Source organism: Theropithecus gelada, chromosome 1, assembly GCF_003255815.1.
Source record: "Theropithecus gelada isolate Dixy chromosome 1, Tgel_1.0, whole genome shotgun sequence".
Classification (NCBI taxonomy): domain Eukaryota; kingdom Metazoa; phylum Chordata; class Mammalia; order Primates; family Cercopithecidae; genus Theropithecus; species Theropithecus gelada.
In genome coordinates, this window is record NC_037668.1 from 158568736 (window position 1) to 158591405 (window position 22670).

The 22670-nt window shown below is 42.5% G+C and overlaps 2 protein-coding genes across 5 annotated transcripts in view; one reads left to right on the top strand and one right to left on the bottom strand.

The window, feature by feature from the left end:
- PFKFB2 (6-phosphofructo-2-kinase/fructose-2,6-biphosphatase 2) overlaps positions 1-22670 on the bottom strand; it is a 47570-nt gene that overhangs the window by 15635 nt on the left and 9265 nt on the right. For 2 of the 4 annotated variants that reach the window (XM_025392783.1, XM_025392769.1), the window contains exons 1-8: positions 11990-12108; positions 10557-10658; positions 3268-3393; positions 2631-2727; positions 2141-2207; positions 1932-2006; positions 1531-1587; positions 209-333 (exon numbers count right to left, since the gene is read on the bottom strand). In XM_025392783.1, the coding sequence (XP_025248568.1) occupies positions 209-333; positions 1531-1587; positions 1932-2006; positions 2141-2207; positions 2631-2727; positions 3268-3393; positions 10557-10641 (632 nt within the window). In that variant the 5' untranslated portion in view covers positions 10642-10658; positions 11990-12108. Of the gene's footprint in view, positions 1-208; positions 334-1530; positions 1588-1931; positions 2007-2140; positions 2208-2630; positions 2801-3267; positions 3394-4362; positions 4472-10556; positions 10660-11989; positions 12109-15719; positions 15874-22670 lie in introns of those variants that run through there. The other 2 variants (XM_025392789.1, XM_025392776.1) reach the window with 2 other exon arrangements.
- YOD1 (YOD1 deubiquitinase) lies at positions 14140-21382 on the top strand. Its single transcript, XM_025392798.1, has 2 exons — positions 14140-14643; positions 15614-21382. The coding sequence occupies exons 1-2, from the start codon at positions 14301-14303 to the stop codon at positions 16315-16317; spliced, it is 1047 nt and encodes a 348-aa protein (XP_025248583.1). The 5' UTR covers positions 14140-14300; the 3' UTR covers positions 16318-21382.

Here is a 22670-nt window from a genome sequence, read left to right on the forward strand (position 1 = left end):
CTGTCTCAAAACAAAACAAAACCCTTCAGTTTTTCATGTACAAGATGCAAGCCACAAATCCATACCTTATTTCTCTGGGATGATGTTAACACATCTAGATCTATAGATGTAGGTTATCAGAAGGAAATTAGAGAACTGAGGGAGAAAGGTTATTTTCCCAGATGAGACCTTTGCCTTGGGCCCTTCAAACCATAGCCTTAAACCTTACTTGTCATAGTTGTCTGGGTCAAGGGGTCGGTAGGTAACTTTGTAGCACTCAATTCTCTTCAGGAAGTCCTCCATCACGTTCTCTCTGTTCCTTTCAGGGTAGTCAGGGCTCGACACCTTAACCTCCTGAAATCATAAAAACAGTAAAGGCCTCATCAGAGGTCTGCCCTTAACAGCCCTCCTACAAATAGCCACTACTGAAAAAAAGAAAAAGAAGTCCATAAAAGTCGCCTTTCTCTGGAACACTGGCACTCCACTCATTGAGTACCCCCTCCCCCGCCCCACCCCACCCCGTCCTGTGACCCTGGCAACCAAAAAAGTTAAGACAACTGGGGAGTCATGTGCCTGCACTTGGCTGAAGGACAGAGGCAGTCACGCAGCCAAAGCTGCTCCTGGGCCCCAATCCCTTTATGTACTTCCCTGAGAAAACAGAACAGGCTCCAATGTTTCTCCATTACCACTCAGAATAGAGTGCTTGACCCCAGTGCCTGACTTGGGACCAGATGCCTCTTCCTCAGATGATCCCAAGTTCCTACGGCTGGGAGAGCACCTGCATAAGACCATGTACAGATATCTGCTCAGCCCAGCAGAGCACAACCCATCCAATGGGGACGGTCATACACTGTGACCCCACAGGGCATAAGAAGCCTGATGTATAGAACACTGACTAGAATATTGGACAATTGCTGGGGAGATAACCTTCCTGTAGGTAAGTCCTGAAATGAAGAGTCTGATCTATTCTTTTTTTTTTTTTTTTTTTTTTTTGAGACAGGTTCTCACTCTGTTACCAAGACTAGACTGCAGTGGCACAATCATGGCTCACTGCAGCCTCAACCTCTCAGGACAGGTTCTCACTCTGTCACCCAAGACTGGACTGCAGTTGTAAAATCACGGCTCACTGTGGCCTCAACCTCCCAGGCTAAGGTGATCCTCCTAGGCTCAAGCAATCCACCTGCCTCGGCCTCCCAAAGTGCTGAGACTACAGGCACGAGCCACCGTGCCTAGCTGATCTATTCCAACATCTAGGTCTCAGCATCCAGATAATACCCAGAACACAGGGCCAAGACTCCTACAACCTAAACCCTGGTTTCAATTCAACAGCGAATTCTTACTTGGTTCCTTAAAGCCTCAGTTTCCTCTCCCAAGAGAAGAGTGTAGAAGTGCCAGATGGGGCTCTGGCAGATAGAAAAGATCTTTTTGTGATGTTAAACATGTCTATTTCTCTCTTTCATTACCCAAAACACCCCTCCCCAACAAAACACACACACACATACACACAGCACAAAAGGTGAAGAGGAGATGATATGTAGGGGTGTCACCAACCAGAATATTGGCAGCAATGACATCAGGATCATCACAGACAGATTCCACAAAGAATACCTGGCCATGGAGAGAAGGCAGTGATGAACACGTCAAAAATGCCAGGCTGTGAATTAAGAGCACATGCTCATCTACCCCACCCAGCCACTCCCAGGATTTTCTTCATGAAAGTGGCCTTCAAGTCCTCCTCATAGCTCTCACCACATCCCCTGGGCCTCAAACACACAGGCTAAAGGTCTGAGAAAGGACCTGAATGAAAACACTCCAGGACGGGGGAATGCTCTGAGGGAAGAGATTCAGATATCCCATCCTGTCCTCACCCACTACAGTCAGAGATCCATGCCCATAGCCTGACTCCCCACCTCTACTTATCCCTTTTCCTCCAGCATGGAGTCAGATCCTACCTTGAAGGAATTCTGTTCAGCAAAGTTCAAAATCATGTCCCTCCTCTCCCGGGTTGTATTGGTGGCATCAAACACCTGTGAAGAAAGCACGCAAGGTAAATGAGCAGGAACAGAGAAATGGAACCCCACCAGGGCAGACTCAAGGTAGGGCTGGGTAGCCAGGCTGCTGCAAGGGTGGGGACCAGAAAGAAGAAGTAGATAAAGCTTACCGCAATCTGACCATTCTCCTCAGTGAGATATGCCTTAACATCTTCCAGCGCCACCAGAGCACACTGCCTGCCATGAGAGCAAATGAAACCAGCAAGGAGAGCTAAGCTCAAACATAGTCAGAGACACAAACATTCCGGTGGCTACAGGAGTCACATCCTGCCCACTTAGTTTCCCACTGTTCAAAACCTTTCTCTAACTAGATCTTTCCACTTTCTCACTGAGGGTTTTCACACCATCCTACAACCCCTTCCTGCCCCTGCCCCAGTGCACAGATCTTAGCCCTCTTTAGACTTCTCCTACAAGCACACAGGTATTGCTGTGAGCCCTGTTCTTCTGACCACCCAAGCCCAAGGTCACTTGCCCATCAGGTAACTTCCATTTCACTTCCCCGTAAGATATTTACCGAGATGAAACCAAACCCTGTCACACCAAGTCTCACGACAGCCAAGAAAGAGCTGACCTGGAGATCAGGCCTTAAACAAGACTCACTTGCGGATCTTCATGGCCTCCTCATTGTCATGCCGAAAGAAGTCGTAGGACTTATAGGACTTGACTGCTTCACGCCGATACACCCCAAGATTAAACACTGCAGAAGACACCCAAATCCTTCAGCAGCAAAACAATATGATGGCCCCACCAAACGGGACCTGTTTCTTGATCTAATGTCAGAGTGGCCAAGGGGATGAAAAAAGCAGCAGTATGGTAGGTTGGGAACAATATCAGATTAAGAGTCAAAGAGTTGGGTTCAAGTCCTGACTTTCTAGACCTTGGACAAGTCTCAAGCTGTCTGAGGTTTCAATTTCCTCAGCCACTCTGTCTATCTCACAGAGACACTGCTAGGGTTATATAAGATGATGTCCACATAAGGCCTCTGAAAATGTACAGCCCTAAGCTCATCTAAATCTTAACAGTCCTATCAAAGGCATTCCCTCAAAACTAGGCCAATCCACCCACGCCAGGAGGAGACAAGTCTGGGAATAGAGAATAACTCCAGTAAACCAGAAAGCAACTGCTATTTCTGCCAGAAGCACCCTATAGCATTGATGCCAGGAAGAAGAAGTCCCCTGGAGACCTGTGAGGCCCAGGAACTAATAATTTCCTTTCCTAGGGAATGAGCCACACTTACCTTTGGTGGGCACTCCAATCCAGTTGAGGTAGCGTGTTAGTTTCTTAGACACGTAGGTTTTACCCCGGGCTGGCAAACCAATCATAACGATGAGAGTCGGGGAGTTGGTCATGTAGGAGGCCCATGCTAGAAGGAAATGAAACAACATAAAATGAAATGACTAGGGTCCTAGTAAGGTTTTCTGGTGTTTGTTTTTTTGAGACGGAGTCTTGCTCTGTCGCCAGGCTGGAGTACAGCGGCGTGATCTCAGCTCACTGCAACCTCTGCCTCCCAGGTCAAGAGATTCTACCCCCTCAGCCTCCTGAATACCTTGGACTACGGGCACCCGCCACCATGCCCAGGTAATTTTTGTATTTTCAGTAGAGACGGGGTTTCATCATGTTGGCCAGGATGGTGTCAATTTCTTGACCTCGTGATCCACCCACCTTAGCCTCCCAAAGTGCCGGGATTACAGGCATGAGCCACCGCGCCCCGCTGGGGCCTAGTAAGGTTTATACACTGAGCTACGAACTTCATAGTCATAATCTCATTTTATCTCCATAAACCTGTGGAGCAAAGGTTCAGCAAGTCTGAGAAGACAAATAAGGCGATATCAGGCAGGCCTCCTGAAATAGAGTTAAAAGGTTATGCAGGCTTCCAGAAAATGCCCAAACCAACACACATCTTTCCCACATGTCTGAGGTCTTCACTGAAGTACCCAAGGTGGAAAGAGGAAAAAAAGTGGCAAGGATAAGAAAGAAAATAACTATGCTGGAGCCAGACCTGACAGCTCATGCCTGTAATGCCATCTATTTGGGAGGCTGAGGTGAGAGGATCACTTGAGGCCAGGAGTTCAAGATAAGCCTGGGCAACATAGAGACACCCTTGTCTCTTCAAATATAAATATATAAATAAATATATATAATTATATATTGTATAATATATATTTATATATAAATATATTATATTATATATTTATATTAAAATATATTAATATGTTATATATTATATATCAATATATTAATATTTGTATATAAATGTATTTATATATAAATATATATTTTTGTATATATATAAATATATATATATCACTTAGCCACATGTGGGAGTGTACACCTATAGTTCCAGCTACTCAGGAGGATTGCTTGAGCTCAGGAGTTCAAGGTTGCAGTGAGCCATGATCACGTCACTGCACTCCAGCCTGGGCAACAGAGCAAGACTTCGTCTCAACAAAAGAAAGAAAGAAAAGTAATAATGACATCATCCTTAACGTAAGAATGCCTAGAAATATAAAAATGATATAGCTGTGAAGGAAGGTCTAATGCTTACAGATTCTACCAGTGCAGAACTGAGCTGGCTCCTATAATAGGTCCAACAGAGTTTCTGTCTCCAGGATTCCACTCATCCCTTCAGAACCATGGGTAAGAATTAGCTTGCCCACTGCAAAAAGCCTTGCCTCAAGCTGTTTTGGCCTTTTCACTCAGGCCATGAGCTCCTCTTTAAGCCAGAATTTCTAAACCATAGTGAGATTGAGTTGGCAAAGCCTACTTGATACACATTCTGAACAGACCTCAGGAAGCTTCAGGGTAGAGCCAAGCCCACATAGGGCATCAGGGCCAATCTGCCACCATGGCCCATGTAAAAGCAAGACAATTGAGAAGCATTAACAGTCCTCAGTCTACCCTTCCTTAGTAAATTAACTTACTTCAGGAATGCTCATTTGCAGCGATAAGTCTCACTGGACAGGCAGGGCAAACTGGATGTTCAGGGGACAGGTGACTTGTCTAGGGACACATAATGAATCAAGGGTATAGCTGGCACTAGAACACAGATCTTGTGCTTCCTTGCAGCTTTTCTCCATAAAAAGAGGTTCCTCATCACTCTGCTCACAGGGGCTGGCTCCTCCTGGCCCATCTTGCTGCAGAGGAGAGGTGGGAGAAGGACCTGCACTGCTGCCGGCCACTGTCCCAGGGCCAAAAACCACACTGAGGTCATCTGGGACAGCTCAGGCTCTGCCGGCTCCAATGAGGGAAGGCCCTGCACAGGATGGGGGGAAAAGGAAGAAACACCTTCACCTCCCACTTCCCACCACTGCTTCCCAGAAGGTGCCCTGCAAGTTGTGGCTGCCCCTCTGCCTGGTACTAAGGGACCTTGTAAGATTAAGAAACAGTTCTGTAAAATGGAGGTACTGGATGGGAAACACAACTTTCATTTTTTGAGAAATAAATGTAGAAAGATCTCAGTGGAGAAGTGGGAGGAGGGGCCCCGGTAGAGAACCAACCTCGGAAGGAAAAGTTTCCTAAGGGTGTTTGGCAAGAAGTACTCAGAGTGACCCTAGTGGTGAGGAGGGAGAAGTGGAGGCCCAGACCTGGGGTCAGAGGGCTTGGCTTTTAGTCCTTTACCCACTGTACACACAGAAAATTCCTGAGTCTCAGCAGGAGCCCCTCCAAGGGAGGTAAAGGAGCAACGTAAGTGATTTTCATCTCTGTTCAAATAGGGAGCTCAAAGGCAGGCAAACTGTACCCTGAAGCCTCAGCTGGCATTAATCCCTAATCACTGGCCCCTAACAGGCAGATAGCCTCTGCATGGGATCAGCTGTCTCAGGTTTAAGTAGTAAAATCCCCTGAGTCTTCACTTTCACCAGCTCAGCTCAACGCCTGCTCTCAATCTCCCATGATTTGGCTCATTACCTGCACTTCTAGGCCTGCTTTGTCCGTACCTTCCAGCCCATTAGGCACATCCCCCAAAGGTCCTATTACCCTCCCAAAGTTTAAAATGAACTGATACTTGGGAGCTGCTCTGAAGGCAACCAGGGAACCAGCTGCTCTCTGTTTACCCATGTGGACAAAGAATGCTAAGAACAACAAAAAAAAAACCGTATCCACCTGGGACCTCCCAAGAGCCCTCCAGCAACGCACCTCTCGCCTCTGTCCAGAACACATTTATACACACCTGCTACAACCAGGGCTTCTCATTTTCTGGAGTACAAAACTAAACCACACTTCCTATCTCAAATTACCACACTGGCAATAGTAGGAACATTCTGTCCTGCCTGTTAAAAACACAAAACCACCTCCCACTACCACCTGATTAATTTCAGAGACAATGTAACCCATCTCTTGATATACATTGGAAAACTGTTTCATCCTGAAATTCTCTTCTACCTTCTTTAAGCCAGGTTTAACTCCTTTTCTCAAACTTAAATTCATTTTCCTTTCATAATGAAGGGGTGGCCTGCCCCTCCACACCTATGGGCATTTCTCATCAGGTGGGCATTTCTCCACAGATAGGAGGAGAGACTGAGAAAAGAAAGAGACACATAACAGTCTGATCTCTCTTTTCCCCACATATAAACTTGCTTAGATAAAATGAAGACTTGAGGGTGAGCGGGCGCAGTGGCTCACGCCTGTAATGAATACTTTGGGAGGTCAAGGTGGGTGGATCGCCTGAACCCAGGAGTCTGAGACCAGCCTTGGCAACATGGTGAAACCCTGTCTCTACTAAAAATACAAAAATTAGCCAGTCTATAACCCAGTCTCAAAATAAATTAATTTTTTTAAAAAAGATGGACAAAAAAAAAAAAGAAATGAGGACTTGATAACTTCCCTCATGTAAATGGAAAAACTCAAGCCTGGAGAAATTAAGAGCTTTGCCCATGGTCCCACAATAGACAGTCAAGGTCAGGGCTCTGACCAGTCTCCTGATCTCATGACTGCCCATTCAGTCCCAGCTGCCAGCTCCTGTGCCTCATGTCAGCACTTGACAAAGGTACCTTCATGGTAAACACAACTTGCTCTCCATTCTAATCCTGAAGGATGGTCTGGGAGAGCAATGGTTCCCAGCCTTTTCAGTACCCAGGTTGTCTTCTTTTATTGGCTCTAAAGAGAGCCTAATATTTAGAAATATGCTGCCCATAAAGCATGTTTCATTAGTGATATTTTATCTTTATTCATCAGAAGTCAGAACTGCTGATTATCTCCTGCCGGTTGACAGGCATGAAATAACCAAGTTCATATAACTATGGTCAAACACTAAGAAAGCTGATGTTTCAGTTAACCACTATGGCTATAGTTGATGCTGCCCAATTTCCATCAAATATCGTGAAATACTGAAAACAGCTTACAATATAGAACTTTTCAGGAAAGCAAATTAGTAATACTGATGAACACTTCCAATGTGTCTATCTTTCCTATCATTTCTGTAGGAAAAGTTGCTGGCACAAATGTGCAAAGGTGTACATGTAAGAATGGTCACTGCAGCACTCTTTGTGATGATGAAAAACTGGAAACAATTTAAATGCCTATCCGTGGAAAGCTGGCATATCCATACAATGCAGAATGAGGTAAATCTGGATTTATCAACGTTAAAAGGATGTCCACAAGACAGTAACTTGTTTAAAAAAAAAATGAACAATATGAAACTACCTTTATTAATAGGATATACAGAATAAGATGTCTAAAAGAAACAAACTTGGAAGAGACAGGAGTTTTTTACTTTTCACTTTCTAAATCCTTTCTGTTATTTGAATTTATGAACATACGTTGCTTTTGTATTTAGGAAAAGGTACATGGAAGAACTTGTCTGTTCCAGAACTACTCAAAAAAAAAAAAAAATTAAAGAAAAAAAAGCATGTAGATTTCTCCATTTCTGCTTTTTAAAATTTATTTATTGATTTATTTTTTTCTGAGACAGAGTCTCGCTCTGTTGCCCAGGCTGGAATGCGGTGGTGTGATCTCGGTTCACTGCAAGTTCCTCCTCCCAGGTTCACGCCATTCTCCTGCCTCAGCCTCCTGAGTAGCTGAGACTACAGGCGCCCACCACCTCGCCCGGCTAATATATATATATTTTTTTTTTTTAGTAGAGATGGGGTTTCACCATGTTAGCCAGGATGGTCTTGATCTCCTGACCTCATGATCCGCCCGCCTCAGCCTCCCAAAATGCTGGGATTACAGGTGTGAGTCACCGTGCCAGGCCTTCCATTTCTGCTTTCATAAGCCCTGAAACCAGTCCTCTGAGCACCTTAAAGGCACCTCGGCCAGTAGCCCCTCTTCACCCTATCCCAAGAGCAGTTGAAGTCCCAGCAATGCTCCTTCGGAGGTTTTGGCTCCCTAAAGTCATTCTTCAGCCCTGAAATCCTCAAGCCCAGTCACTTCCCGGAGTCAAAATTAGCCAACACAGGTGTAATGAGCAGCAAGGGGACAACGGTTAAGCTATTAATAAAGCAGCTACTGATGTGAACACTAAGCAGCCAGGGGAACCAGCTCCAAAGTACAGCTCCATAGCAGAGGAAAAGGAAGTAAGTTAACACATATACTCATAACTTTATTTTCTCCTTTGACTATGTCTGCAACAGTCTCACAGCCCAACTGTGACGTGAGGAGAGAATGAGGTAAATAAATCACAGTGGCTTTAGGAAACCTTCTTCTTCTTAGAGAAGAAAAAGGCATTTAGAGAAACTAGAGCTTGCAAAAAGAGATCAGAGCCCAGAGCAGGAATTAGAGTCTAGAAGACAGGAAAGAAACCAGGGATTACTGCTTCCTTGACTAATTGAAAGCCCTCAAGGCAGATGAACTACTAGAGTTAGGAAAGCAGGTAGAACAGATTCCTACCATGGAGAAAAAAGCAAATTAGAAGGACTGACACAATTATCGACTCTGACCCCCAGCCCCCAGCTTTCTTTTGGATCAAGCACCCTAGTAACACGAGTGTACCTCCCTGTAAGGGGTGCATCCCAGATCCCCAAATCTGGGTTACAATATTGTCAAACAAAAGAAGAAAACATTTTTTACTGAAAAACTAATTCTTCACTGGTCTCTTTTAAATAGTGAGCTTCCAATACAGCATTTGAGTATGATTCAATATAAACATTTCAGGAATAAATACAACAGGCAGATTGAGTCACCTGTGAAAAATAGCACACATTGGCTATATGCTCAACACTCTTCTGAGTGCCTTCCTACATTTAGTCATTTAATCCTCACATCACTTTTGGGGGAGATACTGTCAGTATCTCCACTTTTAAAAGGAGTAAACTGAGGCATGGAGAGGATAAGCAACTTGTTTAAGAGCTAAGAAGTCATAAACCCAGGATTCAAACTCAGGCAGTCTGACTCCAGAGGCTACACTCAAACATCATGCTATACTAGTTATTTCTCATGGGGTATTCTGCCCTTAGCACCTGGCTTCTTGACCTGGCAGAGAAAAGAGACCCTAATTGTAGACCCTAACTTTGCCAACCCCAGTATCATGTCCAGCCAGCTGTTTCTGTCCAGCAGGCTCCATGGGTGCTAGGTGAAGAGAGATTATCATTGTCAATCATAAAAGTGACAAGGGCATGACATCAAGGTCGAGGCTCTGGGAAAAGCTTTGAACATGAGATGATTCCTGGTCTCATGCTGGTCGACTGTTTCCACCTGCTGACATATATATAACTGACTTGACTAATTGGTTATATATACATATATATATATATGTATCTCCACTGATGTGAGAAGAACTGACAGGATTCCACAGGAAAGGTGCCATCCAGAAGCAGAGGCAAGAGTTAGCATTCCTTGAAGTTCCCCAAAATATATGGGGAACAGAGTCCCAGACCTTTTGGGGAGCTATGCAGCCTATAATGACGCTTAGAAATACAGATGCATGGGGACAGGAAATGATGCTTCATCTCCTCGCAAACCCTCCTGCTGTCTCTATCTAAAAGACAAGCATGGAAATGCTCAGGTGAAAGCTGTCCTCAAAAAAAATGAACCTACAGGGAAAATAGTTTACAAAGTACAAAGCCTAAACCTGTGAGAAAGTAAGATGCCCAAGACACTGTGAGAAGCCAAGTGTCAGGGCTCATTCCCCTGAGGCCTGAAAGAATGAAGCCAAACAGCACTGGCTCCCATCTGTAATTTCTACAATGAGCAGCACTCTCCCAAAATTTAGCCCAACAGATAAAGCTGGTAACATTACCAGCTCTAAGTAATTCCTGCACCTGCAACTGTGTCTTACTCATCGTGTGTACAATAATGTTTGTTCTAACTTCCATCAGCAAGCCAGTGTGCAAATGTCCCAGGAGACAGAGATTCAGTTAAAGAAAGCAGTAAGAAACTGCTGGACTACACCAGTAGTCTAGCCCCAAGAACAGACATTTCACTAAGTCTACTTGTTTTAGACAGGACATTCCACCCTGGAGACTTTGTATTAAATTTCCATGTCAAAGAATTATTTATCGCTCCCACCAAGCAGTAGAGTCTAGGATTATAACTATATTCCCAAGATAAAATGCTGAGAGAGAGCAGTCCCTCCTCTCTGCCAGAACTCACAACATTTCTTCTCTGACATTCGAAGATTTGGGGTTTTAGTTTCATAGCTGTTGTTGTTCTGTTCTGAGACAGATGCCCCAGACATGGCAGCTCTTCAGATGTCTGAAAGAGAGAAGTAGAATGTAAAAACGGGAAGGGGAAGAAGGAAGACATAAAAGAAAACTCAGTGCATTGGATCCGTGTGGTATAAGTAAAAGCACCCTGGGCCAAGAGTCAAGTTCAGTCTTGTTTCTCCCAATTAGCAGCTACTTCTCTAGCCCTGTTTCCTCACCTATAAAAAGAGTAGCGCTAGAACCTTACATTTATCTGCTGACTTACGAGTGTACATTTACAAACGTTATCTTCTTCAGTCCTTCCAATAATCTTGTAATTAGACAGATTTTGCTACCATTATTTCTTCTCCTCCTTTTACAGATTGAAAATTTGAGATTCATCGGATTAAGTGGCCTGCTCAAGGTTTCATGACCTCAGATTCTAGTTTTAAGAATCTGGGCAGAGTAGTGGCAGCAGTTGGGGTGGGGTGGGTTATGAATAGACCAAGTTCATTACCAAGAAAGTAACTCCAATCTAATGGTAGGGCTGTTTTGAAAAATGTGGGGCCGGGCACGGTGGCTCACTCCTGTAATCCCAATACTTTCGGAGGCTGAGTCGGGCGGATCACGAGGTCAAGAGATAGAGACCATCCTGGCCAACATGGTAAAACCCCGTTTCTACTAAAAATACAAAAATTAGCTGGGCGTGGTGGTGCGCGCCTGTAGTCCCAGCTACTCAGGAGGCTGAGGCAGAAGAATCGCTTGAACCCAGGAGGCGGAAGTTGCAGTTAGCCAAGGTCGCGCCACTGCACTCCAGCCTAGCGACAGAGCCAGACTCCGTCAAAAAAAAAAAAAAAAAAAAGGAAAAATGAAAAAGAAAGAAAAGAAAAAAGTGAGGGACGTGGGAAAATCTCGAACATATTCCCTGAAGGAAAAACAGTAACTGGACCTCAAGACAGCCCTAGCTAGCACGTCACTCATTTCTCCTCTGGTGCATTCTCAAGCCCTGCTCCGCACCCTCTCCCTAGTTACCTCCGGGACTCAGTCTAAAGAACACCGGAGAGCTGAAGTGGTAAATGACTTCCCCAAGGTCACCTCGGGAAGAGAGGTAAGCCCTGATTCGAACTGGAGTGGGAAAGTCCTGAGCTCATGCCCCCAATTCAGACAACAGGGGGCTGGTGAGGACGGAAGGTCCTGCGCCTTCAAGAGCCTTACACGATTCCTTCACTGACCACACAAATCCTCCAACCCAAACACGGGCTCTGGCTCCCGGTCCCAGAATGTCCGCGCTCCCTGCCATGCCGGGCGACCAGTACCTCGCCCCGCACTTCATCCGGGGGCACGCAGCCCCGGCATCCCGCCCCGCTAGACCCCATCCGGCGCTGCGCAACTGTGGCTCACCCTACGATCTCTCCTAAGATCCCTCCCTGCCTTGGCCCCGGCGCCTCCCCTGTAACACTACCGAACCCAGCCGACAGCTTGTGGCCGGGGCCGGCGCTACAGTAGCCGGCAAATCATGTGAGCCCGTCTGGCCCCGCCCCCTCGCGCGTAGGTCCTCACCTGGAGAGAATCATCCACCAATCGGGCGCCTGCAGGGCCCAGGGGGCGGGGCCCGGTCGCAATCGCCTACAAGGGCTCAGGAAGGCTGGTGTAAGTGGGAACCAGAGAGATCACAAGCACCCGAGTTTCCCAGTGCCGCGGAGCCTGGTGGCATTGTTGCTTGGTAACTAATAGGGCTGGGGGCGGGGTTAATAAAAAGCCTGGCTTTTTTCTGACTCTCGCGAGAGTGGACTATTCAGTAGGCGCCTTGAGAGGGGGTGTGCCCTTTGAGTAACGAGAAAATGCTGCAAAGATTAACGCTCTCATTACTGAATCCCAACAGAACCTCATTAGATCCATAAATGGGAACGTAAGCTTTAAAGATGTTTTTGCTAGAATAAACTACCACAACACTTGAGCTAATTATGCCTTAGGGTGTATACATACCCCGTTCCACAGGTCAGACGCTGTAACCTAAGAAACTCAACCACTCTCATCGTTGAACCAGAAGCTTCCCTGGACCCACCCATACACCCCAGTGGAATTTTTTTTTTTCTTTTTTTGAGATGGAGTTTTGCTCTTGTTGCCCAGGCTGGAGAGAAATGGCACGATCTTGGCTCACCGCAACCTTTGCCTCCCGGGTTCAAGCGATTCTCCAGCCTCCGAGTATCTAGGATTACAGGCATGCGCCACTACGCCCCCCTAATTTTGTATTTTTAGTAGAGACAGGATTTCTCCATATTGATGAGGCTGGTCTCGAACTTCTGACCTCGGGTGATTCACCCGCCTCGGCCTCCCAAAGTGCTGGGATTACAGGTGTGAGCCACCGCGCCCGGCCACCCCAGTGGACTTCTAACCGCTCCTACCTTCCCTCCTACCTACCCCCCAACTCAGGCTGTATCATCTGTTGTAGTGTCTTGAAGAACCAAGGAGGAAAATTGCACCAGCAGAAAAAAATTGAGTCATGAAAGATGTGAAAAGATAGAAACATTACATATCATTTATTCAGAAGCAAAGTCTTTTACAGTGGAGGTGAGTTTGGACCAAGTGAACTACACTTTTCATAGTTGCCCCAGCGGGCCCGTTTGATGCTTGATAAACCCACTCTAGACAAGTGGGACTTGCTGTCTGGATACCGGCTGGATAAAGAACAATGAGTATAGATTTCTTGGAAAAGAGACATATAAATTCAGGGATGTCTTTATTCCTCCTTCGCCTGGGAATTAAACTCATTCTTCCAAAAGTTCAAACAGTTATCTCCTCTTTGAGACTTTTTACAACTCCCAGAGTGCTCTAGTTGCCCTCTCTATGTCTATACAACTCTGTCTTTATTCTTTCAGCAAGTATTTGTTGAACATTTTTTATTTGCGATTCACAGTCCTGGGTTCTAGGCACACACGGTTGAAAAGGTACACATAATCTAGCATTATCACGTTGCTTTGAAATTCAGTGGCTGTGTGTCTCACACCCCACCCTGTCTCCCAACTGCAATCAATACTTGTTACAATGAAGGCAGGAATGAAGTCTTCATATTTGCATGCCCAGGAACTGAACTGGAATCTGATGACACGCACTACATGACTCCTCCTTACACTGCCACCACCTGAATGAGGCAGCTGCCCTGGGCCCAGATGCTGACCTCATACTGTGCTTTCTGATGTGGCAAATAGACGTTTTCAAGCAGTCCCAGGGAGGCAGAAAGGCCAGTCCTTTGGCCCCTGGAACCTCAATGAGTCAATGTTTAATGCAGCCACGAGTCTAGTCACAAGTATAATTGTTTTTGACTGGTCCTTTGACTCAGTGACCATTCCTGGCATTCGTTTGCGTTGTGAACTATGATTCTGTTTCTCCTAATGTAGTCTGGGTGTAGCGTGGAAGCCCCAATTTAATAATTTCCGACCTCACTAAGTGCAAGGTCACATTCCAAGCTCCAGAGCTTCATTAAGGAACTCCTTCCCCCGCCCTCTTTTCTTAAGCATATATGCTACCGACGCGGAGGGCACCTCACTCGCTCTACAAGTAGCAAGACCCGTTGTCCTTCAGGAATACGGAGGTTTACATCTTCGTTCTGAGGGTGGGGGAAAAATCAGTTGTCACTTTAAAAGAGTTCGCGCTTAAGGTAGAAGCCGCGCCGAAGCGTCGCGAGAACTGTAACAACCCGCAACTTCTCGCGATGTTTGGCCCCGCTAAAGGTCGCCATTTTGGAGTCCACCCGGCGCCTGGTTGCCCCGGCGGCATCGCTCAACCGGCTGCCGGGACCAAAGCTGGTCCGGCGGGTGTCTGGCCTGTGGGCAGCCGGACCGACACGATGTGGCGGCTCCGCTGCAAGGCCAAGGACGGCACCCATGTTTTGCAGGGGCTGTCCAGCCGGACCCGGGTGCGGGAACTCCAGAGCCAAATTGCCGCCATCACCGGGATAGCCCCCGGCGGTCAGCGAATCCTCGTCGGATACCCTCCCGAGTGCCTGGATCTCAGCAATGGGGATACCATTCTGGAAGACTTGCCCATCCAATCTGGTAAGGAATCAGGGCTGGGGCCAGGGAAAGTCCCCGGAGGACGGAGAGGGGCGTGAGAGAGAACAGAACACTAGTCAAGGCAAGGTGGCTGTGGGTCGGCGGGGGACTTTGAGGCCAGGGGCGAGGATAGATCAAAGAACAGAGAACTCTGACGGGGGCCGGGGCAAGTGTCTAGCAACTCCTTGTCTTGACACAGGGTTGAAAGGGAACCCAAAGCCTTGAAGTCCCCCTTCCCCAATCCGCTTTCTGGTCGGCTTTGAAACTATCCCATTTTGTTTTCCGTCGGCGTCCACAAAAATATGAAGAAGTAGGGCCTATTTTCTCTGTCCTTATGTCTCTTTTCCCCTGTATCATCGATGAGATCTCAAGGATGCAGGATTTTTTTTTTCTTGGTTCATTTTTGCAATCCCCTTCATAGATACTTCGTTTGACAGGCATACTCATTTTCGAGTCAGCTTTTAAACACCCACTGAAAGCCCTTTCAATTTCTAACCAGTAGCAGTTATTTTTGTGCCATATCAAAACTTGAACATCAGTGTTTATAATTAAAAGCTTTCAGTTGCTGTATCAAGGACGCTGTAAACACTCAGAGTAGATAAGTTCCCAGAGAAGGAGACCCCCCTAGCGGCCTACTCTGTAGTGAGCACCTTCTGTAAAATACTGTATAAGGAAAGGAAATTTTGTTTTTGAAATGTATCTTTTTAGGTAAGCTTAAAGTTGTTTACTCCAGACCCCTTCACTAAATTGGGATGCAACCTGAAGTGTCTTTGTTCTTTGTTCTTTTTTCATCTTTATGAAAATTCAGTGAACAAAGATTGTTACTGGTAACTTATTTGCAAAGCTGTCTTCTCTTTAGTAACCCCAGTTTATGCTTTAACTCCTTCAGTTTGTAATTTACAGACTTGGCTAGTGAACACTCGGTTTCTTCTATAATTTCTCTGCAGATCGGGATTTGTTTTATTTTTAACAGGTGACATGCTGATCGTTGAAGAAGACCAAACCAGGCCCAAAAGTTCACCTGCATTTACTAAACGTGGTGCTTCTAGTTACGTCAGGGAAACTTTGCCTGTGCTTACCAGAACCGTGGTCCCAGCAGACAATTCTTGCCTCTTTACCAGTGTGTACTATGTCGTCGAAGGAGGAGTCTTGAATCCAGCTTGTGCCCCTGAGATGAGACGCCTCATAGCACAAATTGTAGCAAGCGATCCGGACTTCTATAGTGAGGCAATACTGGGAAAAACAAATCAAGAGTACTGTGACTGGATCAAAAGGGATGACACTTGGGGAGGAGCAATAGAAATATCGATTTTGTCCAAGTTTTACCAATGTGAAATATGTGTAGTGGATACACAGACAGTAAGAATTGATCGTTTTGGGGAAGATGCAGGATATACCAAAAGGGTTCTGCTTATTTATGATGGCATCCACTATGATCCACTTCAACGTAACTTCCCTGATCCAGATACACCTCCTCTGACCATTTTCTCCTCTAATGATGATATTGTTCTTGTACAAGCACTGGAATTAGCAGATGAAGCTAGAAGAAGGAGACAGTTTACTGATGTCAACCGCTTCACCCTGAGATGCATGGTATGTCAGAAAGGATTAACTGGACAAGCAGAAGCAAGGGAACATGCCAAGGAGACAGGCCATACCAACTTTGGAGAAGTGTGATCTATGCATGAATGAGGGTTGAAGTCTACTACCTCACAGATCCAGAAGGCTCTGGGTTTTCCAATAAGCTGTCGTAACCCTAAAGAACAAAGGACACAATGCTTGAACCATCCTTTTGACTTAAAACCACTAAGACACTGAAATTCCTTGTTAAGATTAAAATTAGTGTGCAAGTTTACAGATGTGTGTCTACAGTGGTAAACTGTACATACATGCCTCTTTCTGCTGGAGTGACAGAATAGGTGATCCTTGCCACCTACTGACACTGACCTGAAGATTGAGATTGAGTATTATAAACTAGCACCCAGCAGCTTTAACTTGTAGAAGAAAGCATCACATTTTGGGTAATGTGGAAGGCCTCCTGTGAGTCCACTGGACATTTACCACAGTGTCTCCAGTAACCAAGTCTTTTTAAAAACTGAATGAGTTAAGTTTCTAAATTATGAATTGATTCATCAAATGAAGATACTCAGAATTGTCCAAACTGATTTTATATTGCAATTTGGTACACTTTATAAATGTGTGCTTAACCACTGATAAGTACATCACAAGCAATTTTTACAGGGATGAGTCTCATCCTTGAGAATGTTACCACAAAGCAGGAACTGATTGTGCCCTGTTTAAGATCTCTAGTGTATAAAAAGTAGAATGTATGAGGGAAAAGGTGCCTGAGCAGCTTCCTGAAGCTTTAAAAGACCGTTGGCCTCGTGTTTTAATGCAATTCATGTACTGCTCTTTGTCACATTGGATAACATTTTAAAGTTAAGCAGGGTATTTTTTTAAATTGGAAATTCCTTGAAATTTGAGTCCTCAGTTTTTTCTTCATTTGCATAAAGATTTGTCTGGGGGGATTTAATTTTCTCAGCTTTTTGTTAAGAGCACTTCCTCCAAAAAATTTTTTTCAAGTAATAATGCTCTGCTTTGGGTTGGTTTTTGTAAGATTTTTTGCACACCTAAACAGTGTTTGCTTTTGTGCTAGCCTTATCCCTCCACTAAGGTTATTTTAAATAATTTCACATTTCTGCAAATTAGCACTTTGCCTGTCTGCAATCTTTTACTTTGATTTTTGAAGTTTTAAAGTAATTGGAGTAATACTGTTGAATGAATTTGTTTCACTTCCAAAATAGGAAAAATTGTAAATCCTTGCCTTATGCAGCTTTCTCAGAATTCTGCTTCTTCCTAATACTAGATGTGTAGCCATTTGCTTCGTGGACTAATCCGCAAGGCACACCCTCTAAAACTTAGCTTCACTACAAGATCTTCCAGATAAAGTTTTCTACCTCTTAATTATTCTGATCAGGGATGCTAAATTATAATTTGTTATGTATTATCTCATATAATGTGAAGAGGCTTAATGTTGTGAAGTTTTGTTATTTTGGTCTCATTTTTTATTAAGTATCTCACTTAGAAAATCAGTGGTATACTTTAAAGCACTTGGATCTTTTTCAGCATATCTTCCTAGCAAATGTTTTAAAATTAACATTTACTTTTAGCACTTTCACTTGGTGAAGGTGGCCATATAAAATTAAGGAACATTTGAACAATATAGGAGAAAAGTACTTTTAAGGGACAATTCACAAAGTATGTTTGAAATTGTCAGATGACATTTCTTGAGTACCTTTTGTGTGCATAGTTATTTTAGACAATATAAGCTGTTATGATCAGTATAACTTAAAAGTGTTTAGTTTTCTATTTTACTGAGCCTTAAAAATAGCACTGATAAACTTATGATACTTAATGTTTGGCAATCATAATATGTTCAAATTAATAGGATTGAAAATCTCTCCACACCTGACTCTCATCTGGTCTAGATGGTTTTGGTTTTGTATCTTTTTTATTTCTCCCAGAAAATATTAAATTTAAAACTGTAAATTAAGAATATACCACTAGATAACAATTATCAAATTGAGCTTTATGCATCGTTAGAATGCTTACCTTCCTTTCTTTGCTACTTCAGGAGACAAAGTTGACATCTGCTTACTGCAGCTTTAGATGTAGAAGTTTATTCATGCAACAAATATTTATTGAGTAATTTATACTGTGCCAGGCATGTTTTGATATGTTTCTGTTGTATGTTTTGATATGTTCCAACGTAAGTTTCTGTCACTTTAAAATTCAGTATATATTTTCTACAGTGGGTAAATTTAACAAATGGAAAGGAAAATTAAACCCCTTCATTGTAAGTGCTTTGTTTACATATTAAGTGTCAAGTATTTATTCAGGGGATCTTATTTCATTCTATTTTATCTGTCATGTAGGTTGTCCATTTACCAGTTGGACACAGATACTCTGTCAAAGTCCTTTCAAAAATGACTTTAATCTGCTGAAATTTAGCACTAGTACTTTAGTGTTCTGATCATGGAAAATTCAAGATGAAGCTTTATTTGCGGACCATCTGATTTAGTTATTGAGCATTAAAAACCTAAACCTTTCCTCATTCTAAACTCAAGCTTTAAAACCTCACAGAATTTACAGGGGTTTTTTTTTGTTGTTGTTGTTGTTTGTTTTTTCATTTTTTACTGTGCTTATTAAACTCTTGAAATTAGTTATTAAAGGGAGTAAATTCTCATCTTGGGAATTTTGAAAATCTGTGGACTTATAACTTTCAGGAGGATTAAATGTCTTTAAGTTTTGTACTAGAGCAGAGTGAAATCCTTCTTCCTATTCATTCAGTTTTTGCCTGCCATAGGGGAGGTTTTTTTTTTTTTTTTTTTTTAATTAAAATGAGGACAGTTTATATCAGTGGCAAAGTGAATAAAGACCTCACTTTCCCACCCCACCCTTCTTCCTTTCTTTTACTCTTCTTTGGATTAAAGGTCAGGTGTAGTGCTATGAAGATTCACTCCTGAGTAAAGTGATTTCAGAAGCGAAAATTGAATATACCTGGAAATTTTGTGATGTGTTAGCCAAGCGAAGATATTAGTGTGTTACATCTTTTGCTAATGGTTTGTGGTTGATTTCTTCATTGTTTCCCATGAAATTAGCATAGTCAGGTAGTACCCTTGAAGCTTGACTGCTGGTCAGTTTGACCCTGTTTTTAACAACTAATGTAGTCATGCCACTTGATTATTCCATGAAGTCCCAGCAAAATAATAATCAGGAATTAACTAACATTATGTTACCTATCTAATTTGTCTGTGGCCCCAAATGCCCATGCCTAACTTGCTTCTCCAGTTTATTCCTTCTGTGTAGGGATTAAAACGTGGGTGTTGCAAGTTGCCCTAAGCTAAACATAGTTTTCTTACATCTTTTTGAAAAAAATGGAATGGGAAGTATGCAAGATTAAGCAACAGCGATTTTTTTTTTTTTTTTTTTTTGACGAATCAGGTGACCTTCCTAAACATACTAAGAATTACGTTCTTTCATGTGTTGAGACACATTTAATTTGTTTGCAGCACTTTAACAAAAATATGGACTAAAAGTTTACATGTTGGCCCTCTAGGGATCTAATTAAGGACATTAAAGTACAATTCTTGAGCTACTATCCATCAGCTCTTCTTAATCAAAGATTGCCATCAGTATAGAGTGTATCTAATGGCACAGCATTCTGGTGTTTTGATAACAGTAGAACTCAATTTCAGTAACTATTGGGAGCATGGTCTGTGCTCTAGCATTAAAAATGTTATTATAATGTGAATATCTTGTATTCATTGTATAATGCAGTATTCAAAATTGTCCTTGTAGTGCAAAGATGACTGATAATTTCTAAAAGATTTGATCCTTAAAACTTGTTTGTTTCCAAGCAGACTTATTTTAAGGAAACTGATTTTTGAGTCAGAGGCCTTAGAAGTGTCATATACAAGTGACATCATTTTAAGTCCAAAGTGAAACACTCGATTTGAATAAGCTAGTTTATTAACTAAAGCTGTTTTGTTATGAAGTGTTACAGTATTTCAGCACATGTCATTCAACATAAAAAGAATATTAAATGTCCCTGGTGTGGGAGAGTGTTTATTTTTCTCAAAATTAGCTAGCATTTTGCTTACAGTGCTTTGAATATTTGACTTAAAATTATTATTGATGTTGAATTGTAGGGTGCTGATTTAGGTCTTGATTCACATACATTTAAAGGAGGTTGGTAACCCCCTCATGGTAGAGTGAAGGGAGAAAAGGGCCAAGAGGACAAAGTACCACTGAAAAAGAAGAGATTGTCAAATAGATGCATTCCTAGTCATGAATTATGCTTTTCCAAACATTTTTAAAGCAATGCCTTTGTGTCAACTCAACCCTTCTTCCCCATTTCTTATCATAGAACATAGCATGGCCATAGGTGGAAAAGCTTGTCATTAAAGTATGAAACCATGAATTATAAGCATTTTGCCATGATGCCCTTTTATACTTATGTTTTTAAAAGTACTAACCAACATACAGGAGTTTAGGAATAGTGAAGATATAATTTGATTAAGTTGTAGGTAAACAGAAAGGATAATCTTAGGCTCAGAATTTCTACTGTGATTACGAGTCTACTTTATAAACTGGTATAGGCTATGTAATTAGCCCGTAAGTTACTTAAAGGACCAGGGGACCTAATTTTTGTCAGTTTTCCAGTCACATTGGTGCCATTCAGGAGTCCAGCTGTTTACAGGAAATATGTACTTAGCAGAGTAGTATTTTTCCTTGAAAAAAATTTAAATTCAGCCTAATTACAGAATGAATATGAATAGCTTGTGAAAAGGGTTAGAGAACAACAATAGTCCTATAATTTCTGTATTAATTCAGTAGAGACAGGTTCCTGATGCAAAAATAAAACCACAAGACTGTCAAATTAGAGCTTTAGAATATGACTTGAAAAAATAGGGATGGGCAAAACAGCATAAGAAAATATTTTTTCTTAAGATGGACAGTGTTTTCTTGTTTTAAAAATGTTTTGCCTATTTGCCAGCATTTTTTGAAGTAATGCACTGCTGCTACCTGGAAGATGTCTAACTTCATTTTCTACAACTCTTACGTGATTTTGCCATTGTCATTAAGATGCATTGATTTTATTTATGAGGTGTATGACTTTGAATATCTAAATGCTGTATTAAGTGACTTGTTTCAAAGGAATAAATGAAGTGAAAACATTGTTGTTTTGAGTTTATTTTGGGATCAGGGCAGAGGGCCAGTGAACAGCTATTTTACTCAATATACATGTTATCAAAAGCTTACCGCATCTTTACCAAAATCTGCCTAATATCACCATTTAGGCGGACTCAGTGAATGAGATAGGAGAAACTAAGGTATTTCTCCTTAACGCCGAAAGGCATTTGAAATTCCCATTCATTGACTAAATTTTTTTCTAAATCAAATCCTGCAAGTTGTAATTCAATATTTGTTGCTGACAAATTGTCAATGTGGAAAGGCTTAATATTTCTTTTATAATAGACTGCAATCTTTGTGAACTTAATCTGTTTGAAAATAGCAACATCACTATGGTAGGGTTTATTTCATCTTTGGTAGTGTCAACATTTAAACATGTATTTGAAGCAACACTGTGGCTATTAGAATTGGCCAGAGTTCAGGTTCCCTACCTAAACTAAACTACTTACCCATTCTTTCACATTGAAAGCTTAAAAATTAAGGAAGTGGAACTAATAATATCTAATCAAATTGTACAGCAGCATAAAATATATCTCTGGGGGTCAGCATACATCCGACATAAGAATAAGTCAAGCCAAACCTCACATTACAAGGTTCATAAAGAATTGCTTGGGTTGTGTGATGGAAGCTTATTGAATAATTAATTGTGCCCATAAAGCAATTCTTCTCAAAGTTGGTCATCACATTACCTGGGAACTTGTTAGAAATGCAAATGCTCAGAAGGAAATCAGAAATTGGTGAGACCCAACAATCAATTTTAATAAGCCCCCAGGCGATACTAATGCATGATTAAAAAAAAAAAGTTTTGGAATCGTGCCTATCACTATGGTTGTTTAAATGAACCATTAATCAACTTGCAAGAGATCTCTTATGGCTTATACCAGTTTTATGTCCTTAGCCTCATGCAATTCATTTTCACTAACCACTTATAGTCATTAAATTTACAGATAATGTAAAGCCAGAGAAGACTTATAGAACAATGAATGACAATTCAAAAATCTCAACAAGCCAAAAACGCCTAACATTGAATATTCCTAAATGTGAAGTCCTGCCCTTGAGTTCTAAACAATCCATTATGTGAATTCAGCATGAGGGAAAACCTGGCTTTATAGTTGTTTTGACAAAAGATGTAGCAATGGTACTTAATTCTAATTCTGATCCCAATAGAGTGCTATGGCTTAGGTTGCAAAAATAACTACATCTTAGTACTTGAAAGAGCAGGAAAAGGAAGCAATAGTCTTTTTTTTTTTTTTTTTTTTTTTTTTTTTTTTTTT